The sequence below is a fragment of the Scyliorhinus torazame genome, chromosome 24 (assembly GCF_047496885.1).
Source record: "Scyliorhinus torazame isolate Kashiwa2021f chromosome 24, sScyTor2.1, whole genome shotgun sequence".
Taxonomy (NCBI): domain Eukaryota; kingdom Metazoa; phylum Chordata; class Chondrichthyes; order Carcharhiniformes; family Scyliorhinidae; genus Scyliorhinus; species Scyliorhinus torazame.
Window position 1 is genome coordinate 17,014,661 of NC_092730.1, and position 12,500 is coordinate 17,027,160.

The window sequence follows — 12,500 nt, forward strand, 5'->3', positions numbered from 1 at the left end:
AGCGAGGGAGAGACAGAAGGAGAGAGGGAGAGACAGAAGGAGGAAGAGAGACAGGAGCAGGGAAATATGGAGAGGGAGCGAGAGAGAGACAGAAGGAGAGGGAGCGAGGGAGAGACAGAAGGAGAGAGGGAGCGCGGGGGAGACAGAAGGAGAGGGAGCGAGGGAGAGACAGGAGAGGGAGCGAGAGAGAGACAGAAGGAGAGGGAGCGAGGGAGAGACAGAAGGAGAGGGAGCGAGGGAGAGACAGAAGGAGAGGGAGCGAGGGAGAGACAGAAGGAGACGAAGCGAGGGAGAGACAGAAGGAGAGAGGGAGCAAGGGAGAGACAGAAGGAGAGGGAGCGAGGGAGAGACAGAAGGAGAGAGGGAGCAAGGGAGAGACAGAAGGAGAGGGAGCGAGGGAGAGACAGAAGGAGAGAGGGAGCGAGGGAGAGACAGAAGGAGAGAGGGAGCGAGGGAGAGACAGAAGGAGAGAGGGAGCGAGGGAGAGACAGAAGGAGAGAGGGAGCGAGGGAGAGACAGAAGGAGAGAGGGAGCGAGGGAGAGACAGAAGGAGAGAGGGAGCGAGGGAGAGACAGAAGGAGAGAGGGAGCGAGGGAGAGACAGAAGGAGAGAGGGAGCGAGAGAGAGACAGAAGGAGAGGGAGCGAGAGAGAGACAGAAGAAGAGGGAGCGAGGGAGAGACAGAAGGAGAGAGGGAGCAAGGGAGAGACAGAAGGAGAGGGAGCGAGGGAAAGACAGAAGGAGAGAGGGAGCAAGGGAGAGACAGAAGGAGAGGGAGCGAGGGAGAGACAGAAGGAGAGAGGGAGCGAGGGAGAGAGGGAGCGAGGGAGAGACAGAAGGAGAGGGAGCGAGGGAGAGACAGAAGGAGAGAGGGAGCGAGAGAGAGACAGGAGAGGGAGCAAGGGAGAGACAGAAGGAGAGAGGGAGCGAGGGAGAGACAGAAGGAGAGGGAGCGAGAGAGAGACAGAAGAAGAGGGAGTGAGGGAGAGACAAAAGGAGAGAGGGAGCGAGGGAGTGACAGAAGGAGAGGGAGCGAGGGAGAGACAGAAGAAGAGGGAGTGAGGGAGAGACAGAGGAGAGAGGGAGCGAGGGAGAGACAGAAGGAGAGAGGGAGCGAGGGAGAGACAGAAGGAGAGGGAGCGAGGGAAAGACAGAAGGAGGACGAGAGACAGGAGCAGAGAGATATGGAGAGAGGGAGCGAGGGAGAGACAGAAGGAGGGAGCGAGGGAGAGACAGAAGGAGCGAGGGAGAAACAGAGGGAGCGAGGGAGAGACAGAAGGAGAGAGGGAGCGAGGGAGAGACAGAAGGAGAGAGGGAGCGAGGGAGAGACAGAAGGAGAGGGAGCGAGGGAGAGACAGAAGGAGCGAGGGAGCGAGGGAGAGACAGAAGGAGAGAGGGAGCGAGGGAGAGACAGGAGCAGAGAGCGATGGAGAGAGGGAGCGAGGGAGAGACGGAAGGAGGAAGAGAGACAGGAGCAGAGAGCGATGGAGAGAGGGAGCGAGAGAGAGACAGAAGGAGGAAGAGAGACAGGAGCAGAAAGCAATGGAGAGAGGGAGCGAGAGAGAGACAGAAGGAGGAAGAGAGACAGGAGCAGAAAGCAATGGAGAGAGGGAGCGAGAGAGAGACAGAAGGAGGAAGAGATACAGGAGCAGAGAGCGATGGAGCGAGGGAGAGACAGAAGGAGGAAGAGAGACAGGAGCAGAGAGCGATGGAGAGAGGGAGCGAGAGAGAGACAGAAGGAGGAAGAGAGACAGGAGCAGAGAGCGATGGAGAGAGGGAGCGAGGGAGAGACGGAAGGAGGAAGAGAGACAGGAGCAGAGAGGGAAGGGCAGAGGAAGAGTGAGAGACAGAGCGAAGGATGGAAGCAAAAGGAAATGAAGGCGAGAGTGTGATAACTCCGAATGAACATTATCTGATAAACGGACAGGCAAACAGAGCAGATAAAGTGAAAACAAGTATCACTGGGAGATGGAGCACGCAGACAAATAGAGATAGCTGACAGCGGAGAGAGAGCGGTCACTGGACCTGGGCACAATGATAAGATGGTAGCGAGTGATCACTGCCCTTGTTAAAATTAATCTCCCGGTCCCAGAGAGATGTGGCTGCTCGGATCGGCCCGAATTCCCTCCACCTTTGGAGGCCCCTGTCGGGCCTCATCGGGCAGTTAACTGGACGCCTAACAGCTGGCGGGAGACCCGTCTGCAATCTCCTTCAGAGGCATCTGTCGCCAGAGCGGGCTTCCGGCGGCGGCCATGGAGCGAGCATGCCGCCCGTTTGGTGACTCCCGCTCGAGGCGGGATTATATTGGTCCTTCCCCCACCCGAAGGTTGTGCCGTTTGGAGGGGGGGGGGGGGCAAAGGGTGCACGAGCGCCCAGGGAAGGTGACTCTCCTCCGGTGAGGCTGGTGCGTGGATCAGGTTAAGATGGCGGAGGGCAAGTGGGGCAGCGCGGGGGTTGTTTGCTGACAAGGGTGCGGTTGGCGTGCCGTTGTTGGAAAGGGAGCGACGGCGGCGGACATCCGTGGGGCGGGCCTGGAGGGGCGCGTGGCCCAGAAAAGGGTGTGGGGGCGGTCCCTGGGGTGGTATGCATCACTGTAAATACGCAAGGGGTTAATGTAAATACACTACGACTAAGTAAACATTAGAGGGAGCACCAGAGACGTCATGACATGCAGACATACAGCTAATCAACACGTAGAATAGGACACGACCAATGAGCAGTCAAGACACCTAGAGGTGACACTACCACAAGGGGGCAGCACACAACCCATATAAAAGGACAGGGCACACATGCTCTGTCTCTTTCCACAGGCGACACTTAGAGAGTAGGACAGGGGCAGATTAGAAGCATCACACCCACCACGTGGCTTAGAGCAGACTGGTTAGTTAGACTGAGTTACGATAGCAAGATTAGCAGGAGAGTCGAACTCATAGAGAACTGTGCTAATGGTTCAATAAATCACACTGAACTTACTTCAACGTCTGGAGCATCTTTTGGTCAAAGCTGCATCGGGTTGCAGCCCGTGTTATCCCAGAGTACGTAACGCAACAGTCCCGAGTCCGGATGTGGCCCCCAGTCCGGATGTGGCGATATTTGGGGTGTCCGAAGGCCGGGGAGTGCAGGGCGGGGGGAGGGGGGGGGGGAGTGAGAGAGAGAGAGGTCGATGTCTTGACCTTTGACTCCCCGATAGGCCCGGAGGACGGATCGAACTGGGGCGGAGGGACTCGGGGCCACCGACAGCGGGGAGTGTGGGTGCGCGGCCTGGCGGGACCCCCGAGGCTGGAGAAGGCCAACATCGCCCTGTGGGGGGCGGGGGGGGGGGGGGCGCGGTAGAGGGGCTCACCCGGAGGTGGAATCCCTCCGACGATTTCGTCAAGGAGGATTGGGGGGTGGGGGTCAGCAAAGGCGGGGGAGGGTGGGGGTTTAAAATTGGGAAGGCCGGACATGAAGGGGTGTTGGCGGCGTCATGGGGGGGGGGGGGCTGAAAAGTAGTATTGAGTTGATCTAACGTTCATCTGATGTTTATTATGTACGTATGTGAAAAAGCCTTGAATAAAAATAGTTTTAAAAGAACAAAGATAGAGAGTTGGAGGCCCTGGAGCCGATACCCGTTGACACAAGTGTTGTTCACGAGGCCACGATCGTTATCACAGAATTTACAGTGCAGAAGGAGGCCATTCGGCCCATCGAGTCTGGACCGGCTCTTAGAAAGAGCCCCCGACTCAAGGTCAACGCCTCCATTCTCGCCCCATAACTTGGGTTATCTCGGAGGACGAGTGTTTCCGCGGCTTGTTGAAGCGATTTTGTTTTGTTTTTAACGCCTCGAAAACAAACCTGCGGGGGCGAGCGGTTTGCCCAGTCCCTGGCGAGGTCACACTGCGGCCGACACATTGGCGCAGGGCAAGAAGCAGCCCCGGAGGTGAGACCCACTTCCTCCTTGCTCGCCTCGCTCATCTCCGTTTGGGCTGCCCTGCCTTTCGATGGATAGGCCTTCCAAAGACAAGTTAGCACCGTGAGCTGGACTAATCTGTCCTCGGACGTTTAACCCTTTCATTCTGGACGCCGGACCTCTCCCCAAGTGCCCCGCCCCCCCCCCCACTCACTCCCGCAAAACCAACGTAATCCTGCGTGAGACACACTGCCCACAACGCAACGTGACGCGGAGAGAATATCGAGGAGAGGTTCTTCCTAATCCATTCACGGGATTGTGGACGGTCCCTGGCTATATTTATCGCCCCTTCCCCAATTGCCCCCTCGAGAAGGCGGTGGGCGAGCCGCCATCTTCAACCCGCCGCAGTCCCCGTGTGGTTTAGGTACCCCCACCGCGCGGTTAGGGAGGGAGTTCCCACGATTTTGACCCCAGCCACAGTGAAGGGACGGCCGATATATTTCCGAGTCGGGATGGCGATCGGCTCGGAGGGGGGGGGGGAACTTGCAGGCGGTGGTGTTCCCCGTGCGTCTGCTGCTGCCCTCGTCCTTCTAGACGGTAGAGGTGGCGGGTTTGGAAGGTGCCGTATGTCATGTGAGAGTACCTTGAAGAAATGGGTGTTTATAAATGGGTGTGTATATAAATATCTGTAGTGAGAGTACCTTGAAGAAATGGGTGTTTATAAATGGGCGTGTATATAAATATCTGTAGCGAGAGTACCTTGAAGAAATGGGTGTTTATAAATGGGTGTGTATATAAATATCTGTAGTGAGAGTACCTTTAAGAAATGGGTGCTTATCAGTGATGTCAGAGAGTGGGTGGAGCTGGGCTGCCTGTCAGCTTTTTACTTTTGTTTTAGGCTGTTTGCTGCAGGGTTTGTTTTAATTTCGTTTCCAGTGTTGGAGCTGAAGCCAGACAGAGCAGGTGTACTGCTGTTCTCTCTGCCATGAAAAGACTCTCTCTTGATCATTTGGTGAATTCAGAATTATAAATGTTCTCAGTAGCGACTTTAACCTGATGTGCTTCTGTTAAAGGTTATGTTTTTGGTAAGTCTTCTGGATTTTAAAAGGACAGCGGAAGCATTACGTAGTGGTGTATTCTTTGGGGGTTGTATTTGAATTGATGGTTGCTAAGATGTTCACTGTTTGTTTTAAAAAGGTTAACTTGAGTTCATAGAATAAACATTGTTTTGCTTTGAAAAATACTTTTCCATTTCTGCTGTCCCACACCTGTAGAGTGGTCCGTGCGCTCCCCATACCACAATCTAGTAAAAGTTGTGGGTCAGGGGAACTCCATGAAACACTTTTGGGGGTTCTCTAAACTCTGTCCCATAGCACGTCGGAGGAGCCTCGGCGAGGGGCTTCGGTTACCGAGACCGTGTCCACCGGGAGGAGCTGGGATCGTTCTCCTCGGAGCGGAGAGAGGTGAGGAGGGGAGATTTAATCCAGGCAGCGTTCAAAATCAGGTGGGCAAGAGGCGCATCGGAGCTCAGCGTCCGGCTCTGGGGACGTCTGGTCGCGCGGTTCAAGACTGCGCTCAGCAGGCAAGGGCGGAGGGGGCCCCCCCGTGAGGATTTGTGGGGGGGGGGGGCTCCGACTCACTTGGCGTAGGCTTTCTCCAGCAGCGCGCTCCAGAACTCGTTGCGCGCGGCGGAATGCACGAAGACCAGCTTGCCGTCCTTCACCGGGAGCTGGTCGTCGATCACCACGTCCACCCACTCACCAAACTGCCAGAACTGCGGACAGAGAGAGAGAGAGAGAGAGTGATGGTAGTGCTGGTGATGATGCTGCGGATCCGGCCCAATGCGCTCCCTCCACCACCCCCCCCCTCCCCGGAATCCCGGGATACCTGGAAGTGGAATATTCCGCAGTACTGGCGCTGGAAGCTCTGCCCGTGGGGCACCACCCGGTGGAGGATTTTCTCGTTCAGCGTCAGCGAAGCGATGGCCGCAAGGAGCCAGCAGTCACCTGCAAGACACGTCGCACAAACGGTCAGGGAGGAAGGGCCAACAGGGCGGTGATGGGCCGAAGGGTCTGCAACATCGTACAGGGCCGTGTCCAGACCGGGCGGCTCCGAATGCTGACCCTCTGACAGTGCAGCACTCCCTCAGCACTGACCCTCTGACAGTGCGGCGCTCCCTCAGTACTGACCCTCTGACAGTGCGGCACTCCCTCAGTACTGACCCTCTGACAGTGCAGCACTCCCTCAGTACTGACCCTCTGACAGTGCAGCGCTCCCTCAGTACTGACCCTCTGACAGTGCAGCGCTCCCTCAGTACTGACCGTCTGACAGTGCGGCGCTCCCTCAGTACTGACCCTCTGACAGTGCAGCGCTCCCTCAGTACTGACCATCTGACAGTGCAGGAGTCCCTCAGTACTGACCCTCTGACAGTGCAGGAGTCCCTCAGTACTGACCCTCTGACAGTGCAGGAGTCCCTCAGTACTGACCCTCCGACAGTGCAGGAGTCCCTCAGTACTGACCCTCTGACAGTGCAGGAGTCCCTCAGTACTGACCCTCTGACAGTGCAGGAGTCCCTCAGTACTGATCCTCTGACAGTGCAGGAGTCCCTCAGTACTGACCCTCTGACAGTGCAGGAGTCCCTCAGTACTGACCCTCTGACAGTGCAGGAGTCCCTCAGTACTGACCCTCTGACAGTGCGGCACTCCCTCAGTACTGACCCTCTGACAGTGCAGGAGTCCCTCAGTACTGACCCTCTGACAGTGCGGCACTCCCTCAGTACTGACCCTCCGACAGTGCGGCACTCCCTCAGTAACTGACCCTCTGACAGTGTCGCACTCCCTCAGGACTGACCCTCTGACAGTGCGGCACTCCCTCAGTGCTGACCCTCTGACAGTGCGGCATTCCCTCAGGACTGACCCTCTGACAGTGCGGCATTCCCTCAGGACTGACCCTCTGACAGTGCAGCACTCCCTCAGTACTGACCCTCTGACAGTGCAACACTCCCTCAGTGCTGACCCTCTGACAGTGCGGCATTCCCTCAGGACTGACCCTCTGACAGTGCAGCACTCCCTCAGTACTGACCCTCTGACAGTGCAACACTCCCTCACTACTGACCCTCTGACAGTGCGGCGCTCCCTCAGTACTGACACTCTGACAGTGCTGGAGTCCCTCAGTACTGACCCTCTGACAGAGCGGCACTCCCTCAGTACTGACCCTCCGACAGTGCGGCGCTCCCTCAGTACTGATCCTCTGACAGTGCAGCACTCCCTCAGTACTGACCCTCTGACAGTGCAGCACTCCCTCAGTAGTGACCCTCTGACAGAGCAGCACTCCCTCAGTACTGACCCTCTGACAGTGCGGCACTCCCTCAGTACTGACACTCCGACAATGCGGCGCTCCCTCAGTACTGACCCTCTGACAGTGCAGCACTCCCTCAGTACTGACCCTCTGACAGAGCAGCACTCCCTCAGTACTGACCCTCTGACAGTGCAACACTCCCTCAGTACTGACCCTCTGACAGTGCAGCACTCCCTCAGTACTGACCCTCTGACAGTGCAGCGCTCCCTCAGTACTGACCCTCTGACAGTGCAACACTCCCTCAGTACTGACCCTCTGACAGTGCGGCGCTCCCTCAGTACTGACCCACTGACTGTGCAGCACTCCCTCAGTACTGACCCTCTGACAGTGCAACACTCCCTCAGTACTGACCCTCTGACAGTGCGGCGCTCCCTCAGTACTGACCCTCTGACAGTGCAGCACTCCCTCAGTACTGACCCTCTGACAGTGCAGGAGTCCCTCAGTACTGACCCTCTGACAGTGCAGCACTCCCTCAGTACTGACCCTCTGACAGTGCAGGAGTCCCTCAGTACTGACCCTCTGACAGTGCAACACTCCCTCAGTACTGACCCTCTGACAGTGCGGCGCTCCCTCAGTACTGACCCTCTGACAGTGCTGGAGTCCCTCAGTACTGACCCTCTGACAGTGCGGCACTCCCTCAGTACTGACCCTCCGACAGTGCGGCGCTCCCTCAGTACTGATCCTCTGACAGTGCAGCACTCCCTCAATACTGACTCTCCGACAGTGCAGCACTCTCTCCGTACTGACTCTCTGACAGTGCGGCACTCCCTCAGTGCTGACCCTCTGACAGTGCTGCACTCCCTCAGTACTGACCCTCTGACAGTGTGGCACTCCCTCAGTACTGACCCTCTGACAGTGCAGCACTCCCTCAGTACTGACCCTCTGACAGTGCAGCACTCCCTCAGTACTGACCCTCCGACAGTGCAGCACTCCCTCAGTACTGACCCTCTGACAGTGCGGCGCTCCCTCAGTACTGACCCTCTGACAGTGCAACACTCCCTCAGTACTGACCCTCTGACAGTGCGGCGCTCCCTCAGTACTGACCCTCTGACAGTGCTGGAGTCCCTCAGTACTGACCCTCTGACAGTGCGGCACTCCCTCAGTACTGACCCTCCGACAGTGCAGCACTCCCTCAGTACTGACCCTCTGACAGTGCAGCGCTCCCTCAATACTGACCCTCTGACAGTGCAGCACTCCCTCAGTACTGACCCTCTGACAGAGCAGCACTCCCTCAGTACTGACCCTCTGACAGTGCAACACTCCCTCAGTACTGACCATCTGACAGTGCAGCACTCCCTCAGTACTGACCCTCTGACAGTGCAGCGCTCCCTCAGTACTGACCCTCTGACAGTGCAACACTCCCTCAGTACTGACCCTCTGACAGTGCGGCGCTCCCTCAGTACTGACCCTCTGACAGTGCAGCACTCCCTCAGTACTGACCCTCTGACAGTGCGGCGCTCCCTCAGTACTGACCCTCTGACAGTGCAGCACTCCCTCAGTACTGACCCTCTGACAGTGCGGCGCTCCCTCAGTACTGACCCTCTGACAGTGCAGCGCTTCCTCAGTACTGACCCCTCTCCAATCTGTACAACCCTCCGAGATCTCTGCGCTCCTCCCATTCCGGCCTCTCGAGCATCCCCCCCATTCCCATCGCTCCACCATTGGCGGCCGTGCCTTCAGCTGCCTGGCCGGGGGGGCGGGGGGGTGCCTGAGCTCTAGAATTGCCTCCCTAAACCCCTCCGCCTCTCTACCTCTCTCTACCCTCCTTGAAGACGCTCCGTTGACCAAGTTGTTGATCACCAGTCCCGAACATGACTTTCTGGCCCAGTGTTAAAACTTTGAGTGCCACGGGGCGGTCGACTAAGTCAAAAATGAGACGGACGTACGAGCTATTATTGGAATCGTAGTTAAATACTGACCAACCAGCCTTGGGGTGAGGAGGGGAAGGGAGGGAGCTGCTACGGTTTCCCGTACCAGCCTCCCCGAACAGGCGCCGGAATGTGGCGACTAGGGGCTTTTCCCAGTCACTTCATCTGAAGCCTACTCGCGACAATGAGCGATTTTCATTTCATTTCAAGGGGAAACCTGCAGTTTATCCGGGCCTGGTGCCCATGCGGGGCTGGGGTGTTGGGAGGAGGATGCTGGTAATCCAGTCCCAGGCTCACAGGCCTAGTTCACTCAGGGTGGCGATGGGGTGGGGGCAAACATCGATCCGGGGCCCGTCATTTTGGGCAGCAAGTACCCCGCCGGTTTTGCGGGTGGGATCCACACTTGGACCCACCCACCCTTATAGAATTTACAGCGCAGGAGGCGGCCATTCGGCCCATCGAGTCTGCACTGGCCCTCAGAAAGAGCAGCCCACCTAAGGCCGTTTGTTTGGACATTGGGACGACTCTCCCCTGTCTACCCACACTTAGAAATTTCAAAAGGGGGGGGGTCCCTGATCTTGAACAAGTTTGAGAGTCCACCCCCCCACCCCCCCACAGAAAATACCAACCCCCACACACATGGGCATTTTGCCCCCCCTCCGAAACCCACTATGGTCCTCCCTTTCAGCCCCCACCCCCTTTCAAGAGCCCCCCCCTAACCTTTATGACAACCCTTCCTCCCCACCCACCCCCCACTTAAAGTCCCCCACCATGCACCCCCCCCCCCCCTCGTTCATGGGAATGACCCATTCAGGCCCTTAGCAGTGCCAGCCTGGCACACAGCCTGGCCACCCCAGGGTGGGGGGCTCCAATGGTCTCTGAGACCCCCAGAGTGGCCATCGCGTGGAGACCAGCACTAATCGGCGCCCGGTTGAGGGATCGCCGGCCTGGCCGGTGACTTACGGTGACTCCCCGGCGGTGAGGGAAAGAGGCCTAAACTAGGCCTCGCATGTTTTGTTTAAATCTGGTGACTTGGATCGGGCCCAGGGCCGGCCTGACCCCGGTGGCGATGGCCGTCACGGGTCGGGTGACTCTCGCGCCCGGTTTCACGCCCGCCGCAAAGCCTGATGTGGGCCCCTCCCGCGAAATTGTCGCCAGGCGCAGCAGGGCGGAACGTTCCTCAGGGGCTCCCCCTCTCTCCCCAGTCTCCATTCCTCTCGGAGTAACATCGCTGCAGCCGGAGGTGGTTCTGTGAGGGGTGGGAGAGGCCCTCTCACACCCAGGCCGGGCCCAGCTCAGAGGGAGGGGCCCAGCTTCTCGCAGGGTGACAACACCTGGGCCTGCTGTTGCGGTCAATCTGTTCCTGTCAGTTAGGGGAGGCCCCCCGAAGGGGGACAGTCCCAGCTCTCGGAGCGAAGCACGCACACACACACAGACACACACACACTCACACACTTTCTCTCACACACACACACATTCTCTCTCACGCACATACACACACACAGACACACACACTCTCACTCACACAGACACACACTTTCTCTCACACACACACACATTCTCTCTCACGCACATACACACACACAGACACACACACACACACAGACAGAGACACACACACACTCCCTCACTCACACAGACACACACTTTCTTTCACACACACACATTCTCTCTCACACACACACACATTCTCTCTCACGCACACACACATTCTCTCTCACGCACATACACACACACAGACACACACTCACACAGACACACACTTTCTCTCACACACACAGACAGACAGACACACACACACACTCCCTCACTCACACAGACACACTTTCTTTCACACACACACACACATTCTCTCTCACACACACACATTCTCTCTCACGCACATACACACACACACACAGACACACACTCACACACACAGACACACACACTCACTCACTCACACAGACACACACTTTCTCTCACACACACACACACACACACATATTCTCTCTCACGCACACACACACACACTCACACACACAGGCACACACTTTCTCTCACACACATTCTGTCTCACGCACATACACTCACTCACAGACACACTCTCTCACGCACACACACACATTCTCTCTCACGCACATACACACACACAGACACACACTCACACACAGACAGACAGACAGACACACACACACACACTCCCTCACTCACACAGACACACACTTTCTTTCACACACACACACATATTCTCTCTCACGACAGACACACAGCCATACACTGACATGCACCCATACACACAGACACACTCACACACACACATACAGACAGACACCCATACATTCACAGACAGACACACACACACACACACAGACACATACACACACAGACACATACACACACACACCCACACACACACACACACACACACAGACACACACACAGACACACACACACACATAGACACACACGCAGACAGACAGACACACACAGACACACTCACTCTCTCACACACACAAACACACGGAACGGCAGCATCAGTGGTTATGGCAACGGATTGACGTTCCACAGATAGGAATTGGAATCCAGCCAGGGAAATAGTGGGATTTTCCCGTGATCGAGGAGAGACAGGGAGAATATCCCATCGTGTGTGAAGCTGGGGACCAGCAATAATAAACCCAATGGGGAATTCAGGGAGTGGGGAGAATGTGGAACTCGCTCCCACAGGGAGTGGGGAGAATGTGGAACTCGCTCCCACGGGGAATGGGGGAGAATGTGGGACTCGCTCCCACAGGGAGTGGGGGAGAATGTGGAACTCGCTCCCACAGGGAGTGGGGAGAATGTGGAACTCGCTCCCACGGGGAATGGGGGAGAATGTGGAACTCGCTCCCACAGGGAGTGGGGAGAATGTGGAACTCGCTCCCACGGGGAATGGGGGAGAATGTGGGTCTCTCTCCCACGGGGAGCGGGGGAGAATGTGGGACTCACTCCCACAGGGAGTGGGGGAGAATGTGGGACTCACTCCCACGCGGAGTGGGGAGAATGTGGGACTCAGGCGTCGGGCCGCCCCCCCCCCCCCCCTGGCGATTCTCCGACCCGGCAAGGGGGGGGGGTCGGAGAATCCCGCCCCATAAGAGGGTTGTTTAGGAGTCTGGTAACAGTGGGGAAGGAGCTGTGTTTGAACCTGTTAGGGCGCATTCTCAGACTTACACATGGCAACAGAGTAAAGTGAGTTTTACTGTAATCCCTGTTACACCCAGAAGAATGTTTGAACAATCCCGAATGCAAAACGGTCACCGCCCGGCACCAATGAATGCAGAAATTTGAATAGGAAGCTACAGGGGCAACCGACAAGAAATGATTCTGAAAACAAAGATTGAGCTGGTGACGGGTTTCTGGAAGCTGTGA

The 12,500-nt window shown here is 57.0% G+C and overlaps 1 protein-coding gene across 1 annotated transcript in view; it reads right to left on the reverse strand.

Moving 5' to 3' along the window:
- Positions 1-12,500, reverse strand: part of LOC140399931 (calpain-1 catalytic subunit-like) — a 123,585-nt gene that overhangs the window by 69,937 nt on the left and 41,148 nt on the right. Inside the window, exons 4-5 of the mRNA XM_072489415.1 lie at positions 5,776-5,894; positions 5,529-5,662 (exon numbers count right to left, since the gene is read on the reverse strand). Coding sequence (XP_072345516.1) covers positions 5,529-5,662; positions 5,776-5,894 — 253 coding nt within the window. The remainder of the gene's footprint in view (positions 1-5,528; positions 5,663-5,775; positions 5,895-12,500) is intronic.